Source organism: Corapipo altera, unplaced genomic scaffold, assembly GCF_003945725.1.
Source record: "Corapipo altera isolate COAL_440 unplaced genomic scaffold, ASM394572v1 126, whole genome shotgun sequence".
Taxonomy (NCBI): Eukaryota; Metazoa; Chordata; class Aves; order Passeriformes; family Pipridae; genus Corapipo; species Corapipo altera.
Genome location: NW_020884937.1, coordinates 1880412 through 1906350, shown reverse-complemented (window position 1 = coordinate 1906350; position 25939 = coordinate 1880412). Strand labels below are relative to the sequence as shown.

The following is a 25939-nucleotide window of genomic DNA, read 5'->3' as shown; positions in this document are numbered from 1 at the left end:
GAAAAGAAAAGAAAAGAAAAGAAAAGAAAAGAAAAGAAAAAAGAAAAGAGGAGATATAAGAAAATATTCCTGTAGTATGTTGAAAGATATTGAAACAACTGAGTTTTCCACACAATAAAAGATTCCATTTTTGTTCCAATATAAAGTTATTAGCCAGTGTGATCCTTCAGACTGGGTTTATACCACAGAGAGTGATATTAGTGCTGCCTTTATTAGGTGATCTAACTAAACAGAAATTCCTATTTTTATGATTGTCTGCCTTGGGCACCTTATCTCCCTATTTAGAATTGCATCAATGTGGTGCTGCCAAGAAGCATCAGCAGACAACTCCTCTCACAGTCAGTTAATATTTTGGACACTGGGTGTTGATCAACACTTATAGTTTAAATTATCAGGGCGAAAAAAACTAGTATGGAGAGAGACTTGCAGTGTTGGTGTTTGTTTCTTGCTGGAAACAAAAATGAGAGCCCAAGGTGACTTGTATGGCTGTAGATATGGCACTGATAAATCCCAGTCTTATCCTACTTCTTGGAAATTCTTACCTGTGCCTTGTTTTTCCACCTTAAGCACCCCAGATAGGCCAGCAGGGGTACTGAGCTGTCACAGGGCCCGGGATTTAACCATGGGTGATCAGAGTATTTAAATATCTGGCAATAACTCTTTCACAGAAACCTTTAAATGTAGTGCTCAGCACGCATAATCTCTGGTGATGCACAGTTATATCATGAGTGAATAACTAAGCTCTGGGATAAATCACTGCCAGAGGGGTGATGAGTACCACCAACAATTCCCTGCACTGGTGTAGCAGAGGGTATTTGGTATGTTTTTGGTATGTAATTTATAGTAATTTAACCACATGTAATATTTCTATCTTGGGCATTTGTAAGTGTAAAACTTATACCTGTTTAACAGTGCTCTGGATATCACTGAATGTAAGAAGACACATCACCTGTTATATAATATTTGTCTCATAAAATTATTCAATTCCTTTACTGGTATATATTGACAACTATGACTTACAATGGCAGAATTATTTTTAACCCTTTAACTTATATTTATATTATTTATATTTATACATAAACTATATATATATTGCATTTTCAGAACCTCAGAACATGCAGCTCTGAACCAGGATCATACCTTGTGATTTGAATGCAGCAGAAATGTGCCCCACTCAGGGACATGCAGTGAACAGGTGATGGAGAGCAATTTTGGATCTCAATTCCCCATCCCTGATATTTCAAAGGAACAATAAGAACACATAATTCTTTCAAAGATGCCACAAAAGAGAAGCACATGCCCAGGCTCACAGTCAACAGGGAGCCATGTATTAGCCACAATAAAAATGAAACAGTAATAATTGGCATTTTCATGGGAGCTCGAGAGAAAAGGGAAACAAAATCACACCCAATTCCATTCTTCAATCACAAGAATTGAGCTCCACAACATCTCAGATGAGGTGTGACATGTAGAGGGGTTTTCTTTTTACACACTAAAAAAAATCCAGACCCAGTCACCTCAATCTATTTTCTGAGGAGTCAAGAGCAGGAACTAAATGGAAGGAGACCAAAGAAAGGAATCAACAAAACTGGATGAAGCCTCAGGTCCACAGCACTGGGCAGGATATTCAGCCATAAATACCTATGAACAGTGGGTCATCCGTAGCCTTCTGACACCCTAGAGAATCTTCCCCATGAGAAACCAGCCCTGAACACTCCTGATTTTTAATTTTATTTTGTTTTCACAGTGCTGTGGGATGGGATCTCCAAAAGTAGAGGTTTTGGAAGGGCAACACACTGTATAAAGAAGTTGGACTGGCACAGAACAACATATTTGAGAGCAGTTCCAGCTGCAGGTGTGGTTTGTTGTTTTTTTTTACCTTTTCTAACATTTTATGTGTTAATATTATTATTTACTAGTTGCTGTAACAAGCAGACTCTGCCATTATAAACCAAAACCCAAAGTTTCATGAACCATGATGTAACAATGCAGATTATTACTTAATCCTGTAAAAAGTGGGTTTCCTATCCCTGTGTGTGACTCCTTATCTAAATATTTTACTTCACGTGACGTGAGGATAGATAAAATATAGACTCTGTCTATGAGACAACCACAGGATAGGAGGCAGGAGGGGCCCAACTCCCTCTCTGTGAGCAGCATAAAATGTGTGCAGTAATTAATTTATCACACATGCACTGCTCATGAGGCCTTCTTGGAACGTCCTCCCAGAGACCAAAGGACATGTCACGAACCTCAAGTGGGTTTCAAGATGATCATAAATACAAACGTGTTACAAAATAACTGCAAAATTACTAGAAAACAAACTGAAGCAACCAAACACAGAGCCAGATTGCACAAGGGATCTCAAATTCCTGTTTTACTCTTATATCACCGCAGGGGAGGATTTGATTTAAGGAGGGACAACACGCAGGGACAGAGATGGTCTTCTGCTTCCATAAGATCTCCCCCTTAAAGGGTGACTTCATTCCAAACAAACCAGCAGGACCTGGATGCATTTCAGACCCCGACAGATAAGCCACAGGTCTCACTTTCAGAGTCTTGTCATGACCCAGATTCGGCTCCAGCATTTTCTACTCCACTGCTCTACAGAAATTTGCTCAGATAAGGGATATATTACCAAACAAGGACAAATTCAGGACGCACTTCATTATCCTGATGGTACCACTCCTGTTGTTTTCAGCTCCCCCAAGATGCAGCAGGCACCTGAAGAGTTAAGCCAGTCACTTCAGCTGGCAGGTACAAGGGCATCCTTAATGCAGAGCTGGTGGCACAGGGGCTCTGTCCCAGGGTAACAGATGCCTCAGCTATGCTGTTTGCAGCTGGCTGCAAGGCACAGGCTTCTGGACTCAGAATCTTCTGCATATTTAAACGGGGGACAATTTTTTTTTTTCAAGAAAAAAAGAAAAAGAAGAAGCAAAGGCCTTAGAACCCAAGCATGCGTGCTTAGAACTCTGTATTACAGGTCATAAGTCCTGGCTAATACGTTCAAGACTCTCTTCCCAAATTTAATGTGATGAGTGTGTAGAAGTGTCAATAAAAGCATCCTGGAGAAATAAGTGAGTGTTCTGCTGGGGTGTTTGTGCATTCCAGTTTAATCGGGTCTTGTCTGTTGACTAAGAGAGCCTAATTTTAAATATTTCAGCTTGAAAATGCTGGGTCCTACTTCATCTGTGACACTGGATCATAGAATATTCTGAGCTGGGCAGGATTCAAAAGGATCACCCAGTCCAACTCCTGGCCCTGCACAGGACAGAGCCAAAACTCCCATCCTGTGCCTGAGAGTGTTGTCCAAACACTTCTTGAACACTGGCAGACTTGGGACCACAACCACTTCCCTGGGAAACCTATTCCAGTGCCCAACCACCTTCTGGGTGAGGAACCTTTTCCTAATATTCAACCACATCACAGCCTTATTGATACCTGATTCTGAAATCTTCAGCCATCCTGGATTCCCACGTCTCAATGTCTCCTGACACAGTGTTCACCCCAGCAGGAAACCCAAATTTTGTCTCTTTGTCAGTGGTGGCTGGTGAGAGTCACACAGTGAGTGAAACACAACCTCAGAAACCTGCCTTGCTTGGCATGATAACCATGAGTTCGTGCCCATGTCTCTCCCTTGATGTTATTCCTAGTAAACCAAAGGCCTCAGAAAAGGTTGTTGCTCAGTTCCAGCTGAATTTTCCACATGAATGCCTTCCCAGGACCTGAAGTGGCCAGAGTTTCTCAGTTATTAACCTTAACAGCTTTATTTTCACCTCCCTGCTCATATCCAGACATTAATTTCTCTTCTACTGTTGTACTTTCCAGTTACAGAAAGAAAAGCCGGTTCCACCATGGACACTGTTTTTACTTTTCAGGGAGTTTAGGTCCAAGCTGAGGGAGCTGGGGTTGTTTACCCTGGAGAAGTGAAGGTTTCAAGGAGATCTCAGGAGGTATTCCAGTGCCTAAAGGGGCTCCAAGAGAGCTGGAGAGGGACTTTGGACAAGAGCCTGGAGTGACAAGACAAAGGGAATGGCTTCAAAGTGAAAGAGGGCAGGGTTAAACATTAGGAAGAAATTCTTGGCTGTGAGAGTGGTGAGGCCCTGGCACAGGTTGCTCAGAGGAGCTGTGGCTGCCCCATCCCTGGAAGTGTCCAAAACCAGGTTGGATGGGGCTTGGAGCAACCTGGGATAGTGGAAGGTGTCCCTGCCCGTGGCAGGGGATGGAACTGGATGGTCTTTAAGGTCCCTTCCAACCCAAACCATTCCATGATTCTATTGGTTGTGTGATTATTGTTCATCCCAGAGCCATCCACGTGCAATGGAATAAAAACATGCAAAATCCTCTCCACTTGTTTCTGAATTGTAACACACCAAAAAAAAAATAAATTATATAATTTGAACCCTTGAAATGGTAACATTAAATTGCAGTAATGTTCTAATTTGGTTCAGGTTGAAGTTAATAGAAAGGAGGTGGTTTCATTTTCCTTGGAGAACGATAAGATCAGAAATGGGAGCAGCTATTTTGGCTGCTTTGATTTCCCTGCTATCAGAAGGAAACATTAACACATGTAAATACTGTGTGTATTATACAAGGTGAAGAGAGAAACAGAGAAGGGATTCCTCTGCCAGGAGAGCAAATTGCTGCCATACTTTAGCTAAACAAAGATTTGAAAGCAAAATTGGTGAAATCTCTTTTATGTTGTCCCTCATGAATTGTGCTGGGTGATTCCAATATGTGTTATCTGACATTTATTTGATCCTCAGGATTACTGTGTTCAGAATTTCTGCATTACACCTTTGACAACAGATAAATATTACACATATTCACACATAAAAACCCCCTCAGAATAAAAATCAGTGGTCCAAAATGCAAAAAAAATAGCAGTGAGAACACAATTTTTAGATAAAAGTCATTCATACACATCCCTGTCAAATCATTTTTTCTCCCCGTACATTGCATTAAACTGGATTTAATTCTTCCCCTTTTTTAACTGTGTTATTTTTTGATGACTTCTGGCTTCTGCCAGCTTCTGCAGCTGTCTGGTGTTTGGTTTTTTTCCCAAATCCACGAACACAGCTGGAAGATTTCCACTTCCCATTGCTCAACAACCCCAAGCCTCCCTTTGGAAGCAGCGCCGTGTAGTGGGAGCCGCCCTCAGTACAGGATGACCTGCCCTTCAAACACTGACTGTCACTCACAAGGTGTTATTTTGGATTTCATTAGCAGAGACGTAGGAAAAATCCATGGATTCAAAGGGGAAAAGAAGTTGAATTGCCATCTTTGTGCCCCCTAATTAAATAGCAGCAGAATTAATGTTGTAAAGAGTGTGAAAACCAAAGGAAAATATCATTTCTGGTACCCATCTACGGTTTAAATTCACAGAAAAAATGCCTAAAATATTAAAATAAAGCTACCAAACTGTTGGACAAGTAGAATAAGTAAACTGCTGTGAAGTACAGGAGGAATAATTACATCAGTGCAAAAGTGAAGGCATTCATCCGATGGAGATTTAGGTGTTAGAAATATCCATGTTAGAAAATCAGGAGACACTGTTTCATTCCTGGGCCATCCCTATCTGTGCTTTTCCAGAACACCCAGGGGTGTCCTCAGTTGCTATAGCACGTACTGTTCATGAACATGGATTTTATAGGTGTGAATAATTCAGAGACCAGGTCGTGTTCGAAGAAGTGTGAGAGAAAAGGCAGAAAAACAGAATGTTTGATCATCAGTTCAGCACAATGAAGTGATGGCCTAAGGGCACCTTTCACTCAGATCTCACTGATGAAATTTTGTATGGTTTGAGCTGCAAAATAGATGGAATATACCACCCAACATTTTTTTTTTTTTCAGGTTAGCTGAAGGTATGAAGCTCAGAATGCCTGAAAGTCAAGTGTCCCACAGAGCTCCTTAACCCTGGACAGATCTCCAGGCAGCTCAGCACCAGGTGCTTCTCCAAAAAAGAGGTAAACCCAGCTTCTCATATCTCACACATCTGCATTTCTAACCATCACTAACACCTGACCACCCTTAGCATTAAGTGGATTCATCTTTTCCACACCTTTTAGGGACAGGTCAGTGCAGTCTTTGACACAGACAGAACTGAGACACAAGAAGTTGCAGCTGCTCAAATCGAGCACTAAACGGGGTCAATAAGAACATTTCCCCCTCCAGCTCCCATGCCTTAGGTTACTGCTAAAACTGTGATTCAGTGATCCTGAATTGCCAGACACCTGGATTAACTGTTAGACTAAAAAAATAAAAATAAATCTGCTGTGTTTTTTGAGCAGTAGCATAAGTCTTTAGCCATTGACCACATGGAGTAGTGTCTCCCAGACCACAGAATTCTAGAATGGTTTGGGTTGGAAGGGACCTTAAAAAACAGCTCATTCCAACCCCTGCCATGGGCAGGGACACCTTCCACTAGCCCAGGTTGCTCCAAGCCCTGTCCAACCTGGTTTTGGACACTTCCAGGGATGGGACAGCCACAGCTTCTCTGGGCAATCTGTGCCAGGGCCTCCCCACCCTCACAGGGAAGAATTTCTTCCTAATATCTAATCCTAAACTGCCCTGTTTCAGTTTAAAGCCATTCCCTCTTTTCCTATCCCTACAAGCCCTTGTCCTAATATGAGCTCTGTTTTGGACTCTCTGCTGCCTAACACAGCTTGAGATTATGTTGAAGTTCTTATTTTTCTGTAGGGGATCAACAAAATCCCTTCATTTGCCTAAACATTCACATGAAACCGTTAGAAAATTAATTTGTCTGAGGATATGGACCTTCTGTCAAATTTAGCAGAAACCACCCACAGCATTCAGGTTTTAGGGGGAGACAGATGACATGGAGGAGTAGAAAAATAAACATATAGGCATAGATGTGATGCCTTAGGGTGTTAAAGGTCCTTCAGAGTGTTGCAACCCATTCCCACTAATACTGCCTGTCTGTACAAAATTCCATAGCTGCTCTGCAAATAGAGTGCACCTGGGAATGCTACAGCCACAGCCAGTTATGGGATGAATAGAAACTTCTTCAGTTTTGAGGTCAAACTTTTTAAACTGAAAATATTCAGTGAGAGTCAACAGTTATTTTAAATTAGCCTACAGTTTGTTCACCTGGTGCTTCTTCATTAGTTCAGATATAAAATAAAACATATGATGCAAAAAAGGTTTAGATTTCCCCCATCCATGCTGCTGGAAGAGGAACTAAAATGGTCTGGCTTGCAGTGAAACAGCATGAGAATTTAATTTCTACTGCTGAGCAAACATGTCAAGTGTTTTGTTATGTTTTCTAAGTAATGGAGGAAATTATCATAAGTGGCTAACAGAGATCTAATAACTAAAACCAGCTCAGCCAGGGGGCAGCAGGAAAAAACAACAACAACAACAACAAAACAGTTTAATATCTGTGAGGAAGTAAAAACAACTTTATACCCTTGAGCTTTAGTGTATCTCTAATCTTATCCAAGATACATTTTGCATAAGTTATCCTGCAAACCAGAAAGCCAAAGTAAAGATCCAAAATAGTTTTAAGATAAACGTGTGATATGCTCAGATGTGGGTATCAGGGAAAAATAATTAAAAATAAATTAAAACCTCTGTACTTTGCCTTCCCAAAAATGCACATATCAGTAGCTCAAATTATTGACAAATTGTTTCAGGGGTCTTCAAACCCAATCGACAGCCTGCATTTAGCCTAAATAACCCCTGCATAAAACACTTTGGCCACAGATGTTGAGATGATGAGAGACTGTGGGACCAAAATCATTTCAAGAGAGTGAGTACAAAGCAGCTGAAGTGTTTTCTTCTTATTTTCTAAAGCTCTCAGAGAATTAATAAGAATTTTGCACTCCAAAAGACGCCTACTGAGCAAGAAAAGAACATTGCAGAAATGTGTAATTGGGAAGTTCAGGAACAGTAAAAAACTTCATCACTTTGAAATCCTCAACAGAATTTTTCAGTGTGCAGATACAAAATATATTGGAACAGTGAGGCTGGGCACTGAGCATGTATGAAATCACTGAATTCCCCAACAAAAATAAAATGTGCATGGAAGGTGTTCGTTGAGACTATTTTCACTCAAAATGTTGATTATATTTACAGTCTAAGCTGTATTGATACCAAAAATCTCCCACAAGCAGCTGTAATTTGTTCATTTTTTAAAAAGGGGGAGGAGTTATAAAGTGCTCTTTTTCCATATTGTGTCTCTTTTGAAAAAATATTTAGAAATCTTAGATTGTAAAAAAAAAGGGGGGGCTAAAAATGAGGTTGGATTCTTTGAACTTGACTAGAAATAATAATTCTATCAAAAATACTACAAAGTATTTTTAGCATGTTATTCTGTGGGGAACACATTTTTCCTGTTTTCTTTAAAAATTATCTTTTTTCCTTTTTTTTTTTTTTAAAGATCCTGAAGTATTTAATGGATGCATTTGTCATTTTTCTTAACTACAGACACGAAGATCCATTGACATCTGCTCTCACCCATAGAAGAACATATATTCAATACTGGATTTTAAAAATATGTTCCAGAAAAGGCAGTAAACAGCATTCTTTGTGATAACCTTACAAACCACCCTCCAAAGATGAGTCACAAGATATTGAAAATTCAAGACAATCAACTGGGCAAAAGTGATTTACTGTCATCAATTCATGATCCACATAACATTCACAGAATGCCCCATACAGATTAATAAACATGAGGTTTCTAAAAGCTAAAGAAACCAAAATCTAGTCTGAGATAGTTCTTGAGGACACTGCAGTAAGGAGAGTGTTGGGGCATTTAGGATTGGTTAATCCAATATCTAGAAGTTCTTTCCCTTGACAATGAGTAGAGAAGAATCATGATTATATGATAATATAGGCAAATATACCAATCTGAGGCACTGGCACAGGTAGCTCAGAGAAACTGTGGATTCTCCATCCCTGGAAATGTTCAAGGCCCAGTTGGACAGGGTTTGGAGCAACCTGGGCTAGTGGAAGGTAAACCTGTTGGAACTGGAGGATCTTTAAGGTCCCTTCCAACTCAAACCATTCCATGATTCTACGGTTCTAACCCAAACATCCAGAATTTAGGTGACTAAATATTGCCCTAAGTACCTTCCCTGACTTATTTAGGGTCACAACTCAGCTCCAACATGCATGGGAAAGAACAGAGCCACGTCCCATTCAGTCACTTTCTCAGTTTAGGGTAAAACTTGCATTATATGGCATGGAATAAACATAGCACAGAGATCATCATGTTTTAGCACAGAAGGGATTCTGTATCTCCAAAATCCACACTTCCAAGTCATTTCCACATGGAGAAAATAAATCTGAGAGGACTTTTCAGGATCTTGAGCACACCTGGAGTGAGGTGTTCACCCTTAGCCCAGGGAGACAGGGAGGGGTTTGCTGAGTTGGGTTCTGTGCCCTTGGGCACTGCAGCGACAGCAGCACTTCAGCTTTAGGGTTGAAAAATGCTTTTTAAAGGGCCTCAGAGGCTTTGATTAAATAGCCATGTGTCCACTACTTTGGAAAAGAAGCCCTGGAAGCCACTTTAGGCACAGTATGCTCTGCCTTGGATCAGCTTTCCAAACTATGGCTACCGCTGGATGGTTCACCTGGAGGGGTTTGTGGTGTGCAACCCTGGGGCAAACATTGACCCCATATCCTCCCCCAGACAGGCTTTCAGCATTTGGATCCTCAGGTATGCCCCAATTCTTGCCATAGGATGCACATTCCCTCTGAGAAGCAGTGCAGCTTATTCAGGATTGGGAAAAAACTGTTTATTGCAGCTATGACGAGAGGGACAGGAGGCCACATAAAAGACCAAATCCCTTGTAGTGGAAGAGTGCTGTAGATGTGGGATTTTTAGATATTTTTCCCCTCTCTTCCTGTTTTTTTTTTTTTTTTCCCCATTTCCCCCTTCTTTGTATGTGGCTTTGATTCTGCATCACAGTTATCTCTTCAAGCTGACTCCACAGGAAATCCTCTTGGGCTGCTGACTCAGCAAACCCAAGGCAGAGCAGCCCAGCAGCACATTTGCTGAAGACATGAATAATATCCCTCCAGGAGCTGGATCTTAATAGCTGAGCAACATGAAAAAATCACTGATTCTAATTTTACCTTTTTTTTTTTTTTTTTTTACAGGCTCCTTTTTTAAGAAATCTTTTTATTTCCCAATTTGTTGTTCGGCTGCTCATCCAACCCTCCTCCAAGCTCATGAATACAAAACCAGCAGGGGAAAAAAAAAGAAAATCACATTAATGTCCTTAAATAAGTGCTGTCATCATGTTATTGGCCTGTCACAGAAATTATTGCTACTACCAGAAGGTAAAAAGTTGAACACATTTATGGAATGCAGGGCAACTATTTTCTTCATCATCTGCTGCCTTGCATTTCCAAAACCTACATAACTTGCCTGCCTGAAGAAGGAAAGTTGCAGATTTCTGTTTGTGCACAGAACCACATGTTGGTAGAATACTGTATTTCCAAAGTGGAGGTTTTTGGCTGTCATTCATCTTTTGTGCTTAATAAGCTGAGAAACTTTCAAGACCAGGTTGAATGGAGCTCTGAGCAACCTGGCCTAGTGGAAGGTGTTCCTGCCCGTGGCAGGGGGTTGGAACGAGATGGTCTTTAAGGTTTCTTCCAACCCAAACCATTCTCTGATCCTATGAAAAACGTTTTAAGCAGGTGTCTTTCTTTATCTCCTGCAATAACCTGATGTGCCCAGGGTGAGATTACAAGTTCCACAGAGCACCAAGGCCACATCAAGGTCTCCCATCACCTTCAGGCACCTTAGACAGGAGTATAAACACGCAGACTCGTAGATATTTCAGGTGGAGATCTCACCCTGAGGGATATGTCACTCTCTCCCTCTCTGTAAGTACCTGTCCCACCCAGTTGACAGGATAAGGAGCATCTGGAACCTCAGATCCTAATTTTTGTGCCTCTGAAATGCACTTGCAGTTGGTGGGTATCGGTGGTTCTACAACGCTGATTGTCTCAGATGCTTTTTGTGATGCACCAAAAATTCTGAGCCTTCTCTTTGAAACTACTTTACCCACCATTAGACATTCTGAGACTTTGTTTTTCTATTTTAAACAAGGCTTTTAAGAGGTTGCCATATTCTGCTGATTGCTCCTCATATTAAAAAGGAAAAGCTATGGTAGTATTAATATCTTGGTTAGCTGAGTTTTTATCTCCTATGGAGAACGTTCCCAGCAGTTCCCTGACTATATTTGTACATATTTATATTTTCATTACATAAATAACAAGGAATTTCCATCTAACTGTGCACTGTGTTAGAGACACCTGCAGTCCTACAGAGAACTTGACTTCTCTAATAGGGTTATGAGATGCTACCAGGCAGACAAACTCATTAAAAGCTCTCTCATTAAGTCCTGCATGGAAAAAATAGTTTCCTTAAAGAGTAGAGACCAACTCAGACATTTCTGTTGGAGCCTGAAAAGCCTCACATTTGGGCTGCAGCAGGAAATGCATTAAAAAAACATTGCAGGGTTGGAAAGGAACTAGTAGAATATTGTGTCTGAATACACCCTCTTTCATCTTTTAAAAATGACAGAGGCTGAAATGCGGATGTTTGAACATAGCCTGGCACTGCAAATGACAGCTACAGATGAATAACAGAGAGTTCTCAGCTCTGCAGCCCATACACACCCTTAAAAGATTGAGAAATATCACCCCCTTCAGCAAACAGGGGCTGAGCAAACAGATCTACTTTCTCTCCTCACCTCTTCATGAATTGCTTAAACATAATCAGACCAAGGTTTCATTCTCTGCTCTGTGAGATGCTGCCTGTGCACACAAATCTGGATTTGCCCATCTGACTGTCACACAGGGATCACACTTCCAGCTTGGTACACAAGAGGCATCACTTACACCTTCGCTTTTCTCTCTCTCTATTTTTTTTTAAAAAGGAAGTCAGTGAACACTTTTCCCAGTTAATGAAATGTTACAAAGAATATTCTGCCATTAAAACTTAACCATATTAAAAATGAATCCACAAGAAATTCCAAATATTAGGTGAAGAAATACGTGTGATTGAATTATCCGGACAGTTAAAACACCTGCATTGCAGTTACATTTAAAATTCAGTTCATACACTAAGCCAACTTTGTGAGTCATGAAATTCATTGTTTTTCAAGTACATTTGGAACCAGACAAAGGAATGATGGTTTAGGATCCTTTCTCCTCAATAATTTTATGATGACTTTTGTTATATTTTCCAATAAAAAAAAAAACCAAGCCCACTGTTATCACAAATGAAGGGAATGTAAAATCCATCAAAATGACAGTGAAAATGAGTTCAGGAGCAAAATAAGCAGGGTGAAGAAAACTGATGTGCAAATGAAAAGAGCATGGAATCCTAGAATGGTTTGGGTTGGAAGGGACCTTAAGGACTATGTCATTCCAATCCCCCTGCCCTGGGCAGGAACACCTTCCACTGGACCAGGTTGCTCAGAGCTTCATCCAAAACAAAAGAATGAGAGTGACTGAGAAGAGGTGGCCCAGCTAACAAAAACAGATTAAAGTCAGCTAAAATAGCAACATAGGTATTTAAATCTGAGAAAACACTTAAAATGATGGAAAAAAATAAAGCTCAGTAATTCCTCTAAGAGGCCTAGGAGCTGTTTTGAATCCCAAGTGATTCATAAAGTGGAATACATTTAATAGGCCAATACAGAACAACCTGTTAAACACATGAAAAATCAAACCACCCTTAGTCTCTGACAGTCAGAATTGCCTTAACATGCACATTCCTAAATATGTCTTGGCATTTTATTTTCTTGTTGCCTGTTCTGAGTCTATATTTGAAGCCACCTAGAATTTCCCTGTAATACTTTGTCCCCTTTTAGCTTTTTCTTGCCCTGTTTGTGGGTGTGGACATCAGTCTGGGGGGCTTTGGTTTCCTGTGGGTAAAATGGGGACTGTGGGTAAATCCAAAACTTGCACATCAGGTGCAAACAGATTCCAGGAGCTACTGCAGCCACTTTGAGGAATGGAGACGTGTGCCACAAAATGAGGATCAATCCCAACATCTAAGAACAGGAGCTCTCCTTGAGGGTGACTGGAGATTCCTGGAGTACCAGATGAGTTTAGAGGAAAGCAATATAAAAGCAGTTATTGTCAGGAACTTCCTGAGGGTTAGGATGACATTCAAATTTATTCTATTCAGATTTACTCTAATTTATTTTTTTTTTTTAAATTCACGTCCACTCCCTTGGTAGAAAATCTGAAAATCTGCATGACAGGAAAGTAGCAATTTGAGGTCGTTGGCACAGCACGTTAGAGGTGGTTTGAAGAGAAAATGAGCATCCCAGTGGAGAGAAACGTGTTGCCACAAGCATTGCAAAAGAGCCGCAGCAAGGGAAGAATCATAAATAACATTATACCATTCCTGAAATTTGGTCTGTCAAAAGAAATGTAGGGAATCACTAATTGCATAATTTTGCACACAAATTATGGTGCAATCTCTGTCATTGGCTGAAGTCTGACCAAGAAATATGTGTGCAAAGATGCGAATTCATGTGTGTTAAAAGCTTAACTTTAGTGTCTGGATTCCTGCAAAAGACTGGAATAAAATCATATAAATAAGATCATAAACACTGCAGACACACCACATATATACAAAAGCACATTTCTTCTCATTAACTCTGATTTGCTCCACAGTATTTCATTAAAGAACTGTTCTTTCCAAAAGCTGGAGCTGATCACTAATTATCCAGCCCAGCAACCACAGCTATGTCCTGAAACGTTAACAATTGGAAACTTGCTGTCCTTCTACATCTGCCAGGAAGGTCGTGCCTATGAAAGCTCTGGAGATATGTTCATTTATCTCCCTTAATTAAAAACTGCTCCTTTCTAAATAAGAAGACACCTTTTGGCTGTCTCAAGCTGGGCACCAAAAATCTTGAAATATTCAAGGTCACCGATCCTTAAACAAAAATGTCTTTTGCTTTTCCATTCACATGACTGTTTAAGTAATTTTGTTCCAGTCTGAAAAACACGCTTGGGAAACCCAGGAATTCAACTTTCCAGTTTCTCCCAGTGCAGGATACATCTCACCAGCACTCACATGTGAGGAAACACTGAGGCTGGGCCAGGCTTGGCTGTAAGATGGGAACTCCTGAGAGACTGAGACAGGACAGTTGTTATTTCTGGGTCTCAAACCAGAAGCAACAAGGTGTGTTTAAATAATCTAATGTATGTTAAAAAAAAAAAAAAAAAAAGAAGCACAAATCAGCATCTGAATTTCAGTAACTTTTTACAGTCAGGACTTTCATATTCGAATTATATTATTTATTATTTGGATAAACACAAGTATACTACCAGTTCCAACCCTGTTCTACAGAATTTAGCTGAATTATGTTACATTTCAGATTTTCAGTTAAATAGATTCGACTTAAATAAGACCTCAAAAGGAAAAATAGTGTATTTTTGTATGCCAAAGGAAAGACAAGCCCTGTATGCTGACATTGTAAAAGAGAGGTCACACAATGGATACACACGAGCAGGAAACTCTGCAAAAACTCCTAAAAGATGCTCTGGTCACATCGCTACCATATTAAATTGTTCTTAATTAAAAATAAAACAAAATAATTGTCAAGAATGCTCTCAAGTACCTGACTAATAAAGTGCAGTAACGTGAGAATATCTGTATACGAAGCAATTTTAAAGCACTTGCATGGAAATTGTGGAAGGTTATTAATAAAAATGAGATGGAAGATTTGAATCCTGGTGCTGTTTGTCACGGGATCCCTCTGAGTAGAGTTTTTTGAGAAGTGATGAAAAGCACATTTATGATCAATGGTCTAGCAAAGAACGGAGTTGAAATGTGAAATGAGTTCATTATAAGGGTTATATGCTGTTTCTCACAGCTACAAAGGGAGGAAAAAACATCTTTATTCAGTGTTTTTATGGCTGTTATGTGAGGTCAGATACAGCCACAATGTGTAGGGGGACAATGGAGAGGAACAGTTACAATCCCCAGACGTGTTAATGCTGAGTTATTAATGGAACAGTAAGTTACTCAGTAAGTAAAGACTTCTGGGGAAAATTAATCCCTGTCATCTTCAGAAAGAGTTGAATGTCTTCAGAAACGTGATAAATGACTCTGAATGCCTTTAGTATCTTTAGAGGAGGGCCATTTGTATTGTTTCTTAAAATCAGTCCTCTGAAAATGGAGGCATCCAAAAGCACTGCCCAAAACGTCTCAAGGTTTAGGTTTTACAGGGCTGATAGGAATCTTTAATTTTATCCCTTCTGTCTGGAAAAAAACACTCTTAAGTCCATGGATTTGAAAGAGAAACCCCACTCTTTTTTTAATTATTACTTTATTTTATTTTTAATCTTGGAGAAAAACAGTGAACAAGTGCCCTTAAGGAACAGACTTGCCCTTCTCAGGATGAGCAGTGACCACAGTCCTATTGCATTAACAAGGGAGGTTGGAAAAGCCCTAACCCAACATATAAAAAACCCACATAGAAAAAGCCAGAATTGGTGTCAGCAGAAGATTCTTCACTCCTGGCCATCAGAACATGTATTTATATCAGGACAATACAAATAAAAACCTTTTTCCTTACCATGGGAAGCAACATGAGAGTGAAGAGGCAGATCTTCCTGGTGAGGGCCATCTTCTCTCCTAATTAACTTCAGTCAAGTTTTTTTTCGTTAACACTGTGATTAGGGCTGAAGCACAGGCTCTCTGCAGGTATTTGGGTCGAGGTCCTCACCTCAAGGCTCAGATCTCTGCAATGAAAGAGGAAAAGTGTTAAAAATATGGAAACCATGAAAAGAATGAAAAAGAGATGGACAGAAAACAGAGAACCCAACACTCAAACTCCGAGTTGCACATATTAGAGATCAGCCATCCCTGTCTGCATTGCAGCTGTTATAGATGGTTTTGGACACCTAATTTAAAGCCAAAGGACATCCAAAGTCTGTGTGATCAGTAACTTGTCTCAAAGAAGCTACTGGAACAAGCTCTGTAGATGCAAAGATCTAAACTGCACCCAAAGGAGAAGGTAGGATGGATTGTTTTAAGCCAGAAAAAGGACCTGTCTGCCTAATTTCTGAAGCTGTGATTCACTCTTCATGATTTTCAGCAGTCTTTTAAAAGCACAGCTGTCTGGGGGCTTTTTAGGAGTGTGGAGGACATGATGATTTACTCCCGGAGATCATTTGTCCTGGTAACAAAATCCATGACCAGAGTTGTTAAAACCCCACAGCTCTTTGAGAACTCAGAAATAGAGGTGCAGAGGAATGAATTGTAGTCTTAGAGTAAAGATTCATCCACATAATAAGACATTGACTTATAACTTCATTGCTTGGTCTCTGCCAAGGAGCTGAGCAGGTGGTCAGGACCTGATATTAGTTCTGTCCTTGCACCTCCTGCCATAACCTAGAGCTTAAAAATTCCCACTCACCCCAAATCAGAAAGATTCCTCAGACAGTTTCTCATTCAAAACAACCTCTCTGTTTCAGACTCGGGCTGGATCCAAACCTCATTTAAAACACAATCCTCCCTCAAATCCTGATACCTTGGTGACACAGCAGTCTCATTTCACCTACAGTCAGTTTTTTAGCATGGAGACAACCTTTCATATTCATTCTCTTTCTTTCCACAGTTGTCCCTCACCTCAGGTGAATCCCCTTGTATTGGATTTGGGAGTCAAAATCAATCAAGAAAGAAGGGTGAAGCAAAGGGGAAGGTGTTTCAAGATTTGGATTTATTTTTTTCATTATCCTGCTTTGATTTGTAAAGAACTGACTTGTAAAAGAACTCTTACAACTAAAGGACACTCAATTTTTATACTGACTGTGACATACTGCCAGGACATCAGCATTAAGAAAGGAGAGAGTCTTTCCATTAAAAAAAAAAAAAAAAAAGGAAAATTAATCTCTCCCTAAAATTTTTGGAGAACAATGGTTCATAAAATTCACTCTAAACTGATCTGTTTTCCTCCATCCTCGCTTGATCAGTCGCTCCCTCTCTGCTCTGGCACTGAATTGAATTACTGAACTGTGTTTCTGATGGTTTATCAAATAATGAAGGACTGATAAGATCTCAGCTGAGGAGGACAGCAAACATCCATGGTGACATTCAGCCGTGAGGATTGGGAAAAGAAAGTCACTCCATTAGCACAGGCAAGAGAAAACCAGACAGAGGCATCAGCAGACATTGGATTTGAAATTATTTCTTGGTTATTTGTGTTCCTGTGTGCAGGTCAGTCCAGGAAGGCCAGACAGGGATGTGGAGGTTGAATTATGTCCTTGCATTCTGTCACTGTAATGCATCAGAAATTTGAATTATTTGAATTCTTTAAATGCAAGGGAAGGGTGGGAGATGCCTGATTAAAGTTGGACAAACACCCTGGGGGAAGGTGGGAACCTTTAGAATCCACTTTTTACATTTTTTGAAGACCCAGTTCTACTTTAACCTGGCCTTCACCAGGTTTAAAAAGCGAAGACGTTTTCCACCTCCTGTTTCATCTGAGTTTCAAAGGAACTTTTCTAAAAGAGACAACAGGAACATCTGCAAACCATTTCACTGCTTTCCTTTCACATATTGCAGGGAAAAATAAAAGAATCTACTTCATTTTTTTCCCTTCAAGGTAGTCATGGAAACCTGCATCAAATGCTGGGCTGAGGCCTTCATGTCATCCACAGAGACTCAAGTGTTTATTAGGTAATAACAACTCCCAGTTCTGTGAACTTATGACCTGAACCTGCAGCAGAACCTGTGTTTATTATTTAGCAATTCCCAGCATGCATGATATACATACATGCAACAGTCCACCTATTACCAATTAAAGGCTAATTATCTCTATTACTAATTAAAGCCTAGTTATCTGTATTACCAGTTAGATCCTTGTTATCTCTATTACCAATTAAAGCCTAGTTATCTCCCAGACAGGTACTACCAGCTATGTTTTACTAGAAAAATAGACTTATTTAAAAATACAGGTAATGTTGATAAAGCATTACCATTCAGTATTGAGAAAAATAATTAAATATATTAATATAGGATTTGGAAGGGAAGCTTGAATTATCATATTTTCTTCTGATGTCACTGGTAGCCAAATCCTGTAATTTCATTAGGAAATTAGAGATACTGATGCTTCATGTTGCTGTTTTAGGTGCTTCTGCCACTGTAATTAAAATTAGTGAAGTCAGAGTAACCAACACACCTTTTGGTTATGGATATGTAGATCCCCAGAATAATCTTCAGTGACCTCTGGTGAGACAGAAGGGCTTTTGAAGTGTCTGAGAATCTGAAAATCAGTTGATTGTTACTAAAATGGAATGGGCTTCAGGAGATTATTTCAAGCATGGCTGAAATACAGAAAGAAGAATTAAAAAAAAAAAAAAGCCTTGTTTTTGTCAACTAACGACTTAAGAAAATAATTTGTCACCTATGAAGGTGAATTCATTTGTCCACTGTAAACACTACTGTAGATTCTTTATGGAAGTATCTTGGATTCTTCAAGGGTAATTTGGAAAAGCTCTGGCAAAACCTGTTCTGCTGCAAGTGCCCATTTCTTTCCCCTGTCTAAAAAGGGACTCTGGAGGCTGGTGAGGACAATTGCTCCATGAGAAGCCCAAAAGTGTCAAGTGCACAACGTGATGTCACTCATCAACAGAACCAGATGGTGGGTCCTTTCCAAGTGTGATGTGTCTACTGCCAGGGAGGCATAAAAAACGTAATAAATCTCTCCTTAAAAGAATAAAAAGTCACCATATCAAATAACGAGTAAAACTGTTACACAGCATCACAGTGGATGAATGAAAGAGGATTTTGAGTGACTTTATAAGGCAGTTGTGAGCTGCTATTGAGATCTCACCCAAAATAAAACATCGGGTCTGGGTTCCTTGTTGTGGTCCTCCGGGATGTGTGCCAGTGCTTTGAAAGGAAACCAATACACTGCAAAGCTGACCCACAATGGCTTAGACCACTGATGATCAAATGGTAATTTAGCACTTAATTCATCTTCCTTCAGTGTCTACTCCCACCACATCCTTTTCCTGCACCACGACCAAGGTACTACACGAGTGTGGAAGTCAGAAAGGTTTTGACAATGTGCAGCATCAGTGGAGCTTTTGCAGGCTGAATGTATTTCAGAAAAGTCAACCACTCCATGCACAGTTATTCCAGTACTTCCTAAAGACATGAAGAACATTTCCCCAGGAAGAATAAACATGGGTGGAAAATTACTGGGTGCAAAAGTGCTGAGGGGAATACCTCAGATGTCACCAGTTGATCTGCTCCACAGAACACTCCCTTGTGATTCCCATTTTCTCCCCAGGAAATGGAAGTCCAGAGCTGTTTATGGCACAGGGTTTGATAAATGGTTGGTTTAGCTTACATATGAACAGGTTAATTATCACAAAATCATCAAATGGTTTGGGTTGGAAGGGACCTTAAAGATCATCTTGTTCCACCCTCTGCCATGGGCAGGGACACTTCCACTAGCCCAGGTTGCTCCAAGCCCCATCCAACCTGGCCTTGGACACTTCCAGGGCTGGGACAGCCACAGCTTCTCTGGGCAACCTGTGCCAGGGCCTCCCCACCTTCACAGGGAAGAATTTATTCCTAAAATCTAATCTCAACCTGCCGTCCTTCTGCTTAAGGCCATTTCCCCTTGGACTTTCACTCCATACCCTTGTGAAAAGTCCCTCTCCAGCTCCTTTGTAAGCCCCCTCTAGGCACTGGAAGGTGCTCTCAGGTCTCCCCAGAGCCTTCCCTTCTCCAGGACTAGTAGTCCCAACTCTTTCAGCCTGAAGTCACAGGAGAGGTGTTCCAACCCTCTGATCAAGTCAGTGGCTCTCCTGAGTTATCACAGGGCTGGAACACCTTCCATTATGCAACTGATTCTTTATCTGTGTTCTTCAGGCTCTCAATACAAGGTGTGAAACCCAGTGCATTTTATTGTTTCCCTCCTAAAACTTCCCAAATGTAGCAAGGCAGCTACATAATGTGGTGCACTGGGCATGGGGCACCTTCCTCATGTCAACGGAGAGACACTTGCCAGCAACAAGCAGAGCTGAGAAATCAACCCTTCAGTGACCTAGGACACGTCACCTAATTTTAGAAACCCAGGAGACACATGAGCTCATTGTCAAGTCTCTTTATATAGTCAGCAGAGAGAAGCAGACATATGAAGAAAGCATTTTGTCTGACCTATTTTAACTGTCTACTTTCAACTTTCGACTTCTCTCCCCCGGAGTGTAAAGCAATTCTTGACATCCATGTTGTGGAGACCTAAATTTGGGCAGAATGATCCCACCTCCAGTGTCTTCTGAAGTATATGGATCAGCAAGATGAAACACAAAACAGCAAAGTTTGACACTCCACGAAGGCTTGAGAAGGAATTTGGTTCTTTAGGGTGTCAATAAATTAATGCCGATACATTTAAGGCAACAGAAAAGCTAAAAGAAGGTTTAACTGAGTACCAGGCAGCAAGAGCTCTGAAGTTTCCCATGGAAAGTAGCCCATAAAGAGCAATCCTGTCAAGGCAGAGAAAAAGAACATCATGGTCTTTCCACTACCTCTAATAGAGCACTTACTATTTCTCGGAGTTTAAATATTTTGGGTTGTTTTCATTTGCTTAAGAAGTGAATTCACTGAAATTAAAGTTTCTCCATGCATCACAGCATCTGAGCATCTGACTCTACTTTCTTTTAAAAACCAAGAGGTCCCTTTACATGTTTAACTGGAAAAGTCCCCCAAGTCCTTGTTTCCATTGCTCATGTCTGTTGTCAGTGCAAAAACAGGTTTTAAAGGGTAATTATATTAGGAGGTGCTAGAGGTGGATTTTGTCCTACAAGTGACAAAACCCTTTTCAGCTGCATGTGAATGTTTCAAGGGTCTCAGGCAGAAATGCTACACCTTTTCCTGAAAGAGTTGTCAACCATCAAGCTGGATTTTTTTCCCAGGATAGTCCACAAGGATGGATGGAGGCTGTAAGACACCCAGCCATGGTTTTAACGAACTGATGAGGAGATCATACCTGAAACCCATCCATCAACGAATGACACATTCAGGCAGACTCTCCTAATATCCAGTGTTTCCACTGCTCAGGAAAATTATTGCTTTTGATTTTAGGAAACTTAAAAGGGAGCTGATCCAATACTAGCGGCAATTTAACATGGAAATAATAGTTGAAAGAAATATATTCAGCTGCTGCCTGGCTTAAGCATTTCAGTGTTAATGAAGAACCAAGTGTCTCAGAAGTAATCCTTTTTCTATCTGGAGGAATAGCTTTTTGATTTTTTTTTTCCTTGCATAAAATTCAGAAAACACCTGTGAATTTCACTACAACTCCCTTTCTAAAAATGAAGATAAAAGTGTGATTAAAGTAGGAAATGGTAAATTGCAGGTGTTGTGAGTTCCCTATGCAAATCAAGCCTTAGTGTTAAAATATTTTTACAGAAAGTAGGATTATCAACTTCATTTACTTCCACAAGGATTTGTGTGGGAAAGAAGTAAAAGCAGTGAGGTTTTGCAGGAAGAATAACTGATAAAGGCATTCACAGAACTGGGAGTTGGAAGGACCTCCGGAGATTGTTCAGTCCAAGTTCCCTGCTCAAAGCAGGGTCAGCTACAGTGGGTAACAGGTTATTCAAAACTCATTTTCAACCAATTTCTGAATATCTCCAAATGTTGAGACTCTCCACAACCTCTACTTGACCATTCTAACAATAATAAAGTGTCATTTATAGTTGAATTTCCTGTATATCTATGTGTGCTTGTTGCCTCTTTTCAGCTCTGAGAGGAGCCTGAGTCTGTCTCCTTTACATCCTTCCATCAAATATTCCTATACATTGAGATTCCCCAAATCTTCTCTTCTCTAGTCCAAACAGACATAGGTCCCTCAGTCTCTCCTTGTAATTCCTTATCCATCTTTGTGGTTCTTCCCAGGGCTCCCCGCAGTGACAGGGATGATGTCCCTGCCCGTGACAGAGGGTTGGACTAAATGACCTTTAAAAGGTCCTTTCTAACTCAAATTATTCTATGATTCCTTCTGGTACTCACCATTATTTTGGAGGAAGAATCACATACTCCTGGTCTTCTGTTTTGTCTTTGTTTAGGGGTTAGACACACACAAAAAATTTTACAGCTTACAAACTACTTATGTCACAGCTGATACCCAGTAAATACACATGTACATCTTGGTTCCCATCAAATTCATGGTTATAAAGTAGAATTTTGGTTTAGTTTTGTATTCAAGCTGTTTCATTGCAGTCACTACCAGTCACAGAGCACACACAACAAGCTGCCATAAGCCAGTAGGTGTGGAAGCTTTTTAAATTAAGGTAAATCTGTCATGTTTGGTCCACTCAGCTCTTGTGATCTCAGCTGATGCCTGCTTTTCCTCAAGGTAGAGTCTTTCTTTAGTAAAGACAGATTTAGAAACTATTTGAAAGTCCAAATCCACTATATCCTATCCCTTCATAGATGTGATCATAAAGCCCAGACTTTACTGAGCTCTGAAACTTCATGCTCTTGCAGGACATAGTGTATAAAACCAAACAATACTTCATTTTTTTTAAACAAACCCCAGTTAAAATGCCTGACTTTTATAAGTCATAAAAAATCATCATAACAACTCCTCTCCTTCTTATTTTACTGCTTCACCCATAGAGCTATGATGAAACATTGAAGGTTAATGACATCTAGATTTTGGATATCTGAGTATTTTGACATTGAATGTCTTTTGGAACTGTTCCTTCAGGCTCTCTGAAAATTCAGATGGACACAAGTGGATCAATCATTTGGAGGTCAAGATTTTCCAGCTTATCTTTGCAACTAGAGCAGCTACAGACTCATGAGAGCAGAAACTATGGAATACAATTCATAACTCCCTGGGCACAGGATTGCTATTCTTGGCAAGTTTCCCACACAACATCATCGATAAAATCCTTGCTTTGATTGACATTATTTTCCCTGTTCACTTATCTATCAGATTTATTGTGCCCTTATGTTGTTGGTGTCCCCAGAGACCCGGGGAAGTGACCTGACTTTGTGACTGAAGACCGTGGACACTCAGCTGCAGGGAAATAATTGCAAATTACCACACATTTAGGAAGCATTAGGCAAAGTAAAAAAATTACATAAGAAGTTTCCACCTTCGCAGCAGATCAATTATCCTCTGGAAGCATCTGCAGTATGTGTGATGCTTCATAGCTAATATGAAACTAATATGGGATCATAAAGGTAACGAGATACTGCTCCATTCCAGCAGAGCTTTAAGTGCTGCTTGGCAAAGTTCTTCAAAATTATTACTCCACAACCAGTAAAATGTGTTCTCTATCTGGCATATCAATGTTTTGCAAGAGCTGCTTGATTGATTTGCTTCCCTTGACTGGTGGTCTGGGTTTTCTGCCCTGGCTGTAGGTGTAAATATTGGTTTTTTGTGATTCATAGGGGCTTGTCAGCACTCTAAGATATCCATCAACATGGCCATCAGCCTCTGCTTTGAACCTGCTCAGCACAGGTTGAGCAAACATCTATCACAGGTACAGGAAAGAGGAAGAGCAGAAAAATGCAGTTCTGGACCACAGCCTTTTATTCCTATTATCTCTGGAGATGATCCCAAGAGCAGCACTTCTATGGTACTTTCTAACCCACTCCTTAACTCAAAATATTATGTCTACTGGAATGCGTGCCACTCTTAACACCCTTAATTAACTCTCTTGATGTGCTGAGCTGATTATCTTGGGATCAAGCTGTCATTGCTCCCCAGACACAAGCCAGTCTCTGTGCAAGGTGCTCTCAGCTGTAAGGAAACACCAAGGGGATCTTTAACAAGACATTCCTCTATTTAGGACAGGCAGACTCCAGAGGAGTGTCCCTGGAGCTGGTGATGGACCCAGGGCCAAGACACAGTCTCTGAGCTCCAGCAACAGCTCAACCACCTCTTATCAGCCCTGGGAAACAAGTCTGCCCTTCCTGTCTGAAAGCAGAACAAAAGTAATAAAATAAGCAATGAAAGGGATTTATCTGTTGATTTGGAAGGTGGGAAATACAACGAGCAGCTGCCAGATGCCAAATGAATAAATATGTGATGGTGTGAAGAAAACAGCCTGATATAACCTTGCTATTGAGAAAAGAGTGCTTGGAAGTGTGGGAAAATTGCCAAGGTGATCCGAGAGGATGATCAAATGATCTTTCTTTGCCTCATATGTATAATTCCTTATTTTCCAAGGCAAAGTCAGAGGCATTCTGAATACAACAGCTCGTACTTCCCTGAGGATTCTGAGTTGGCAACCTGTGCTACGTCCCAGATGAATATCTACCATCCTCCTCCACACTTCTAACCAAGAACATAGAAAGCTTTCATGGGCCAAACTTCAGCCCATCTTGACAAAAAAAAAAAAAAAGAACAATATGACATGTTTCTCAATTTCTTGCTGGATAGAGAAAAAGATACCCCTGTTATTGTGATTCCCCAAGTGCATACTGTCCAATTCTCAAGGAAATGTATCCCACAACAGACCAGGCACTACAATCCTGTCTCTTCCATCTTTAGGGAGGTGAAAATCCCTCTTTTTTTTTTTTTTTTTTTTTTTTTTATGACAATGCCTTTTTTTTAACAGTTTCACTCTGAAAGATAAAGCTAGGTCACTGCATGGGCACGAGGAAATTGCATAATTCCCTTTTTTTTCTCCATGCTCCTTTCCTATTTTCCTCCTTTCCTGTTGCATCTCTTACAGCCTGAGCTCCCCCAGCTGTGTTCCATCTCGTGGTTAATGAACTCATTACATTTGGACAATATTAGGACCTTCCACAGCACGTGTTCTTGCAGCAGCAGGGATGGAAATTCAAGTCACATAAATTTGGCTGTCTGAAAGTGAAACATCTCTATCCAAGCTATTTTCTCTCAGCTCCATCCACAGTGAAGGAATAATGAGCAAGTCACCTCAGCAGCTCATGGCTTTGCCTTGCTCTGGTACAAAGTGCTACTCATCTTGGCAAAGCAAGAGCTAATAAAGCAGGAAACAGTTTGATTAGCTCAGGAGTCTGTGTTGAGTAGGCACAGCCCTGAGAATAGCAGAAGTATTAAAAAAAAGGAGGAAGAAAAGTGGTTGAAATCAAAATCAGCATTGGGACAAGACGTTAAGCTGGGAATTAGAAGAAAACTTTGAACTCTCAGCAGAAAAAAAGACCTGAAAATGCCTCCCAGAGAGAGAAGGATGGTAAAAAAACACTTGGAATTTTGAGAGGACGTGAATATTTTGTAAACTGATTCCTCTGACACGTGGATTTTTGCAGTGGTAATAGTTAGAGGCTCCCGACCACATGGGCTCTGACTCGGAGCTGGATCCCATCCAGTCACCTTAAAGCACGGAGTAAACTCGTGTCTCTGCAAGGAGGAAAAGTGCATTGAGGAAAGTGGAATATGTTCTTGGCCCTTCCTGCTCGCAGTAATCTGGAGGCTGTGAAGGTTCCAGAGCTTTTCTGGGTGGTGGAGGAGAACAGTGATGGCAGCTGAGACATGTGGACAGACGGGAGGAGTTCAGGCCTCAGTAGAAAGGCTCTGAACTCCCAGGTAATAAGTGACAGGATCAAAGAAATGGCCCCAAGTTGTGACAGGGGAGGTTTAGACTGGATATTAGGAAAAATGTCTTCAGGTATTGGAACAGGCTGCCCAGGGCAGTGGTGGAATCACCATCCCTGGAGGTGTTCCAAAGGTGTGGGGATGTGGCACCTGAGGATGGGGTTCAGTGGTGAACGCGCTGGCACTGAGTTCATGGTTGGACTCAATGGTCTTGGAGGTCTTTCCCAACCCAAATAATTCTATGATTCTAAAAGTTCTTACACAAAAGATAGTCCAAATTTCCAAAATGAGTATAGAAAAAATATTGTGTGACTCTTCTTTCCTTTCCTTTCCTTTCCTTTCCTTTCCTTTCCTTTCCTTTCCTTTCCTTTCCTTTCCTT

The 25939-nt window shown here is 40.6% G+C and overlaps 1 protein-coding gene across 10 annotated transcripts in view; it reads right to left on the bottom strand.

Annotated features, from left to right (window-relative positions):
• ADCYAP1R1 (ADCYAP receptor type I) overlaps positions 1-25939 on the bottom strand; it is a 144558-nt gene that overhangs the window by 96632 nt on the left and 21987 nt on the right. For all 10 annotated transcript variants that reach the window (XM_027660579.1, XM_027660578.1, XM_027660581.1 and 7 more), the window contains one exon: positions 15582-15747. In XM_027660579.1, coding sequence (XP_027516380.1) covers positions 15582-15632 — 51 coding nt within the window. In that variant the 5' untranslated portion in view covers positions 15633-15747. The remainder of the gene's footprint in view (positions 1-15581; positions 15748-25939) is intronic.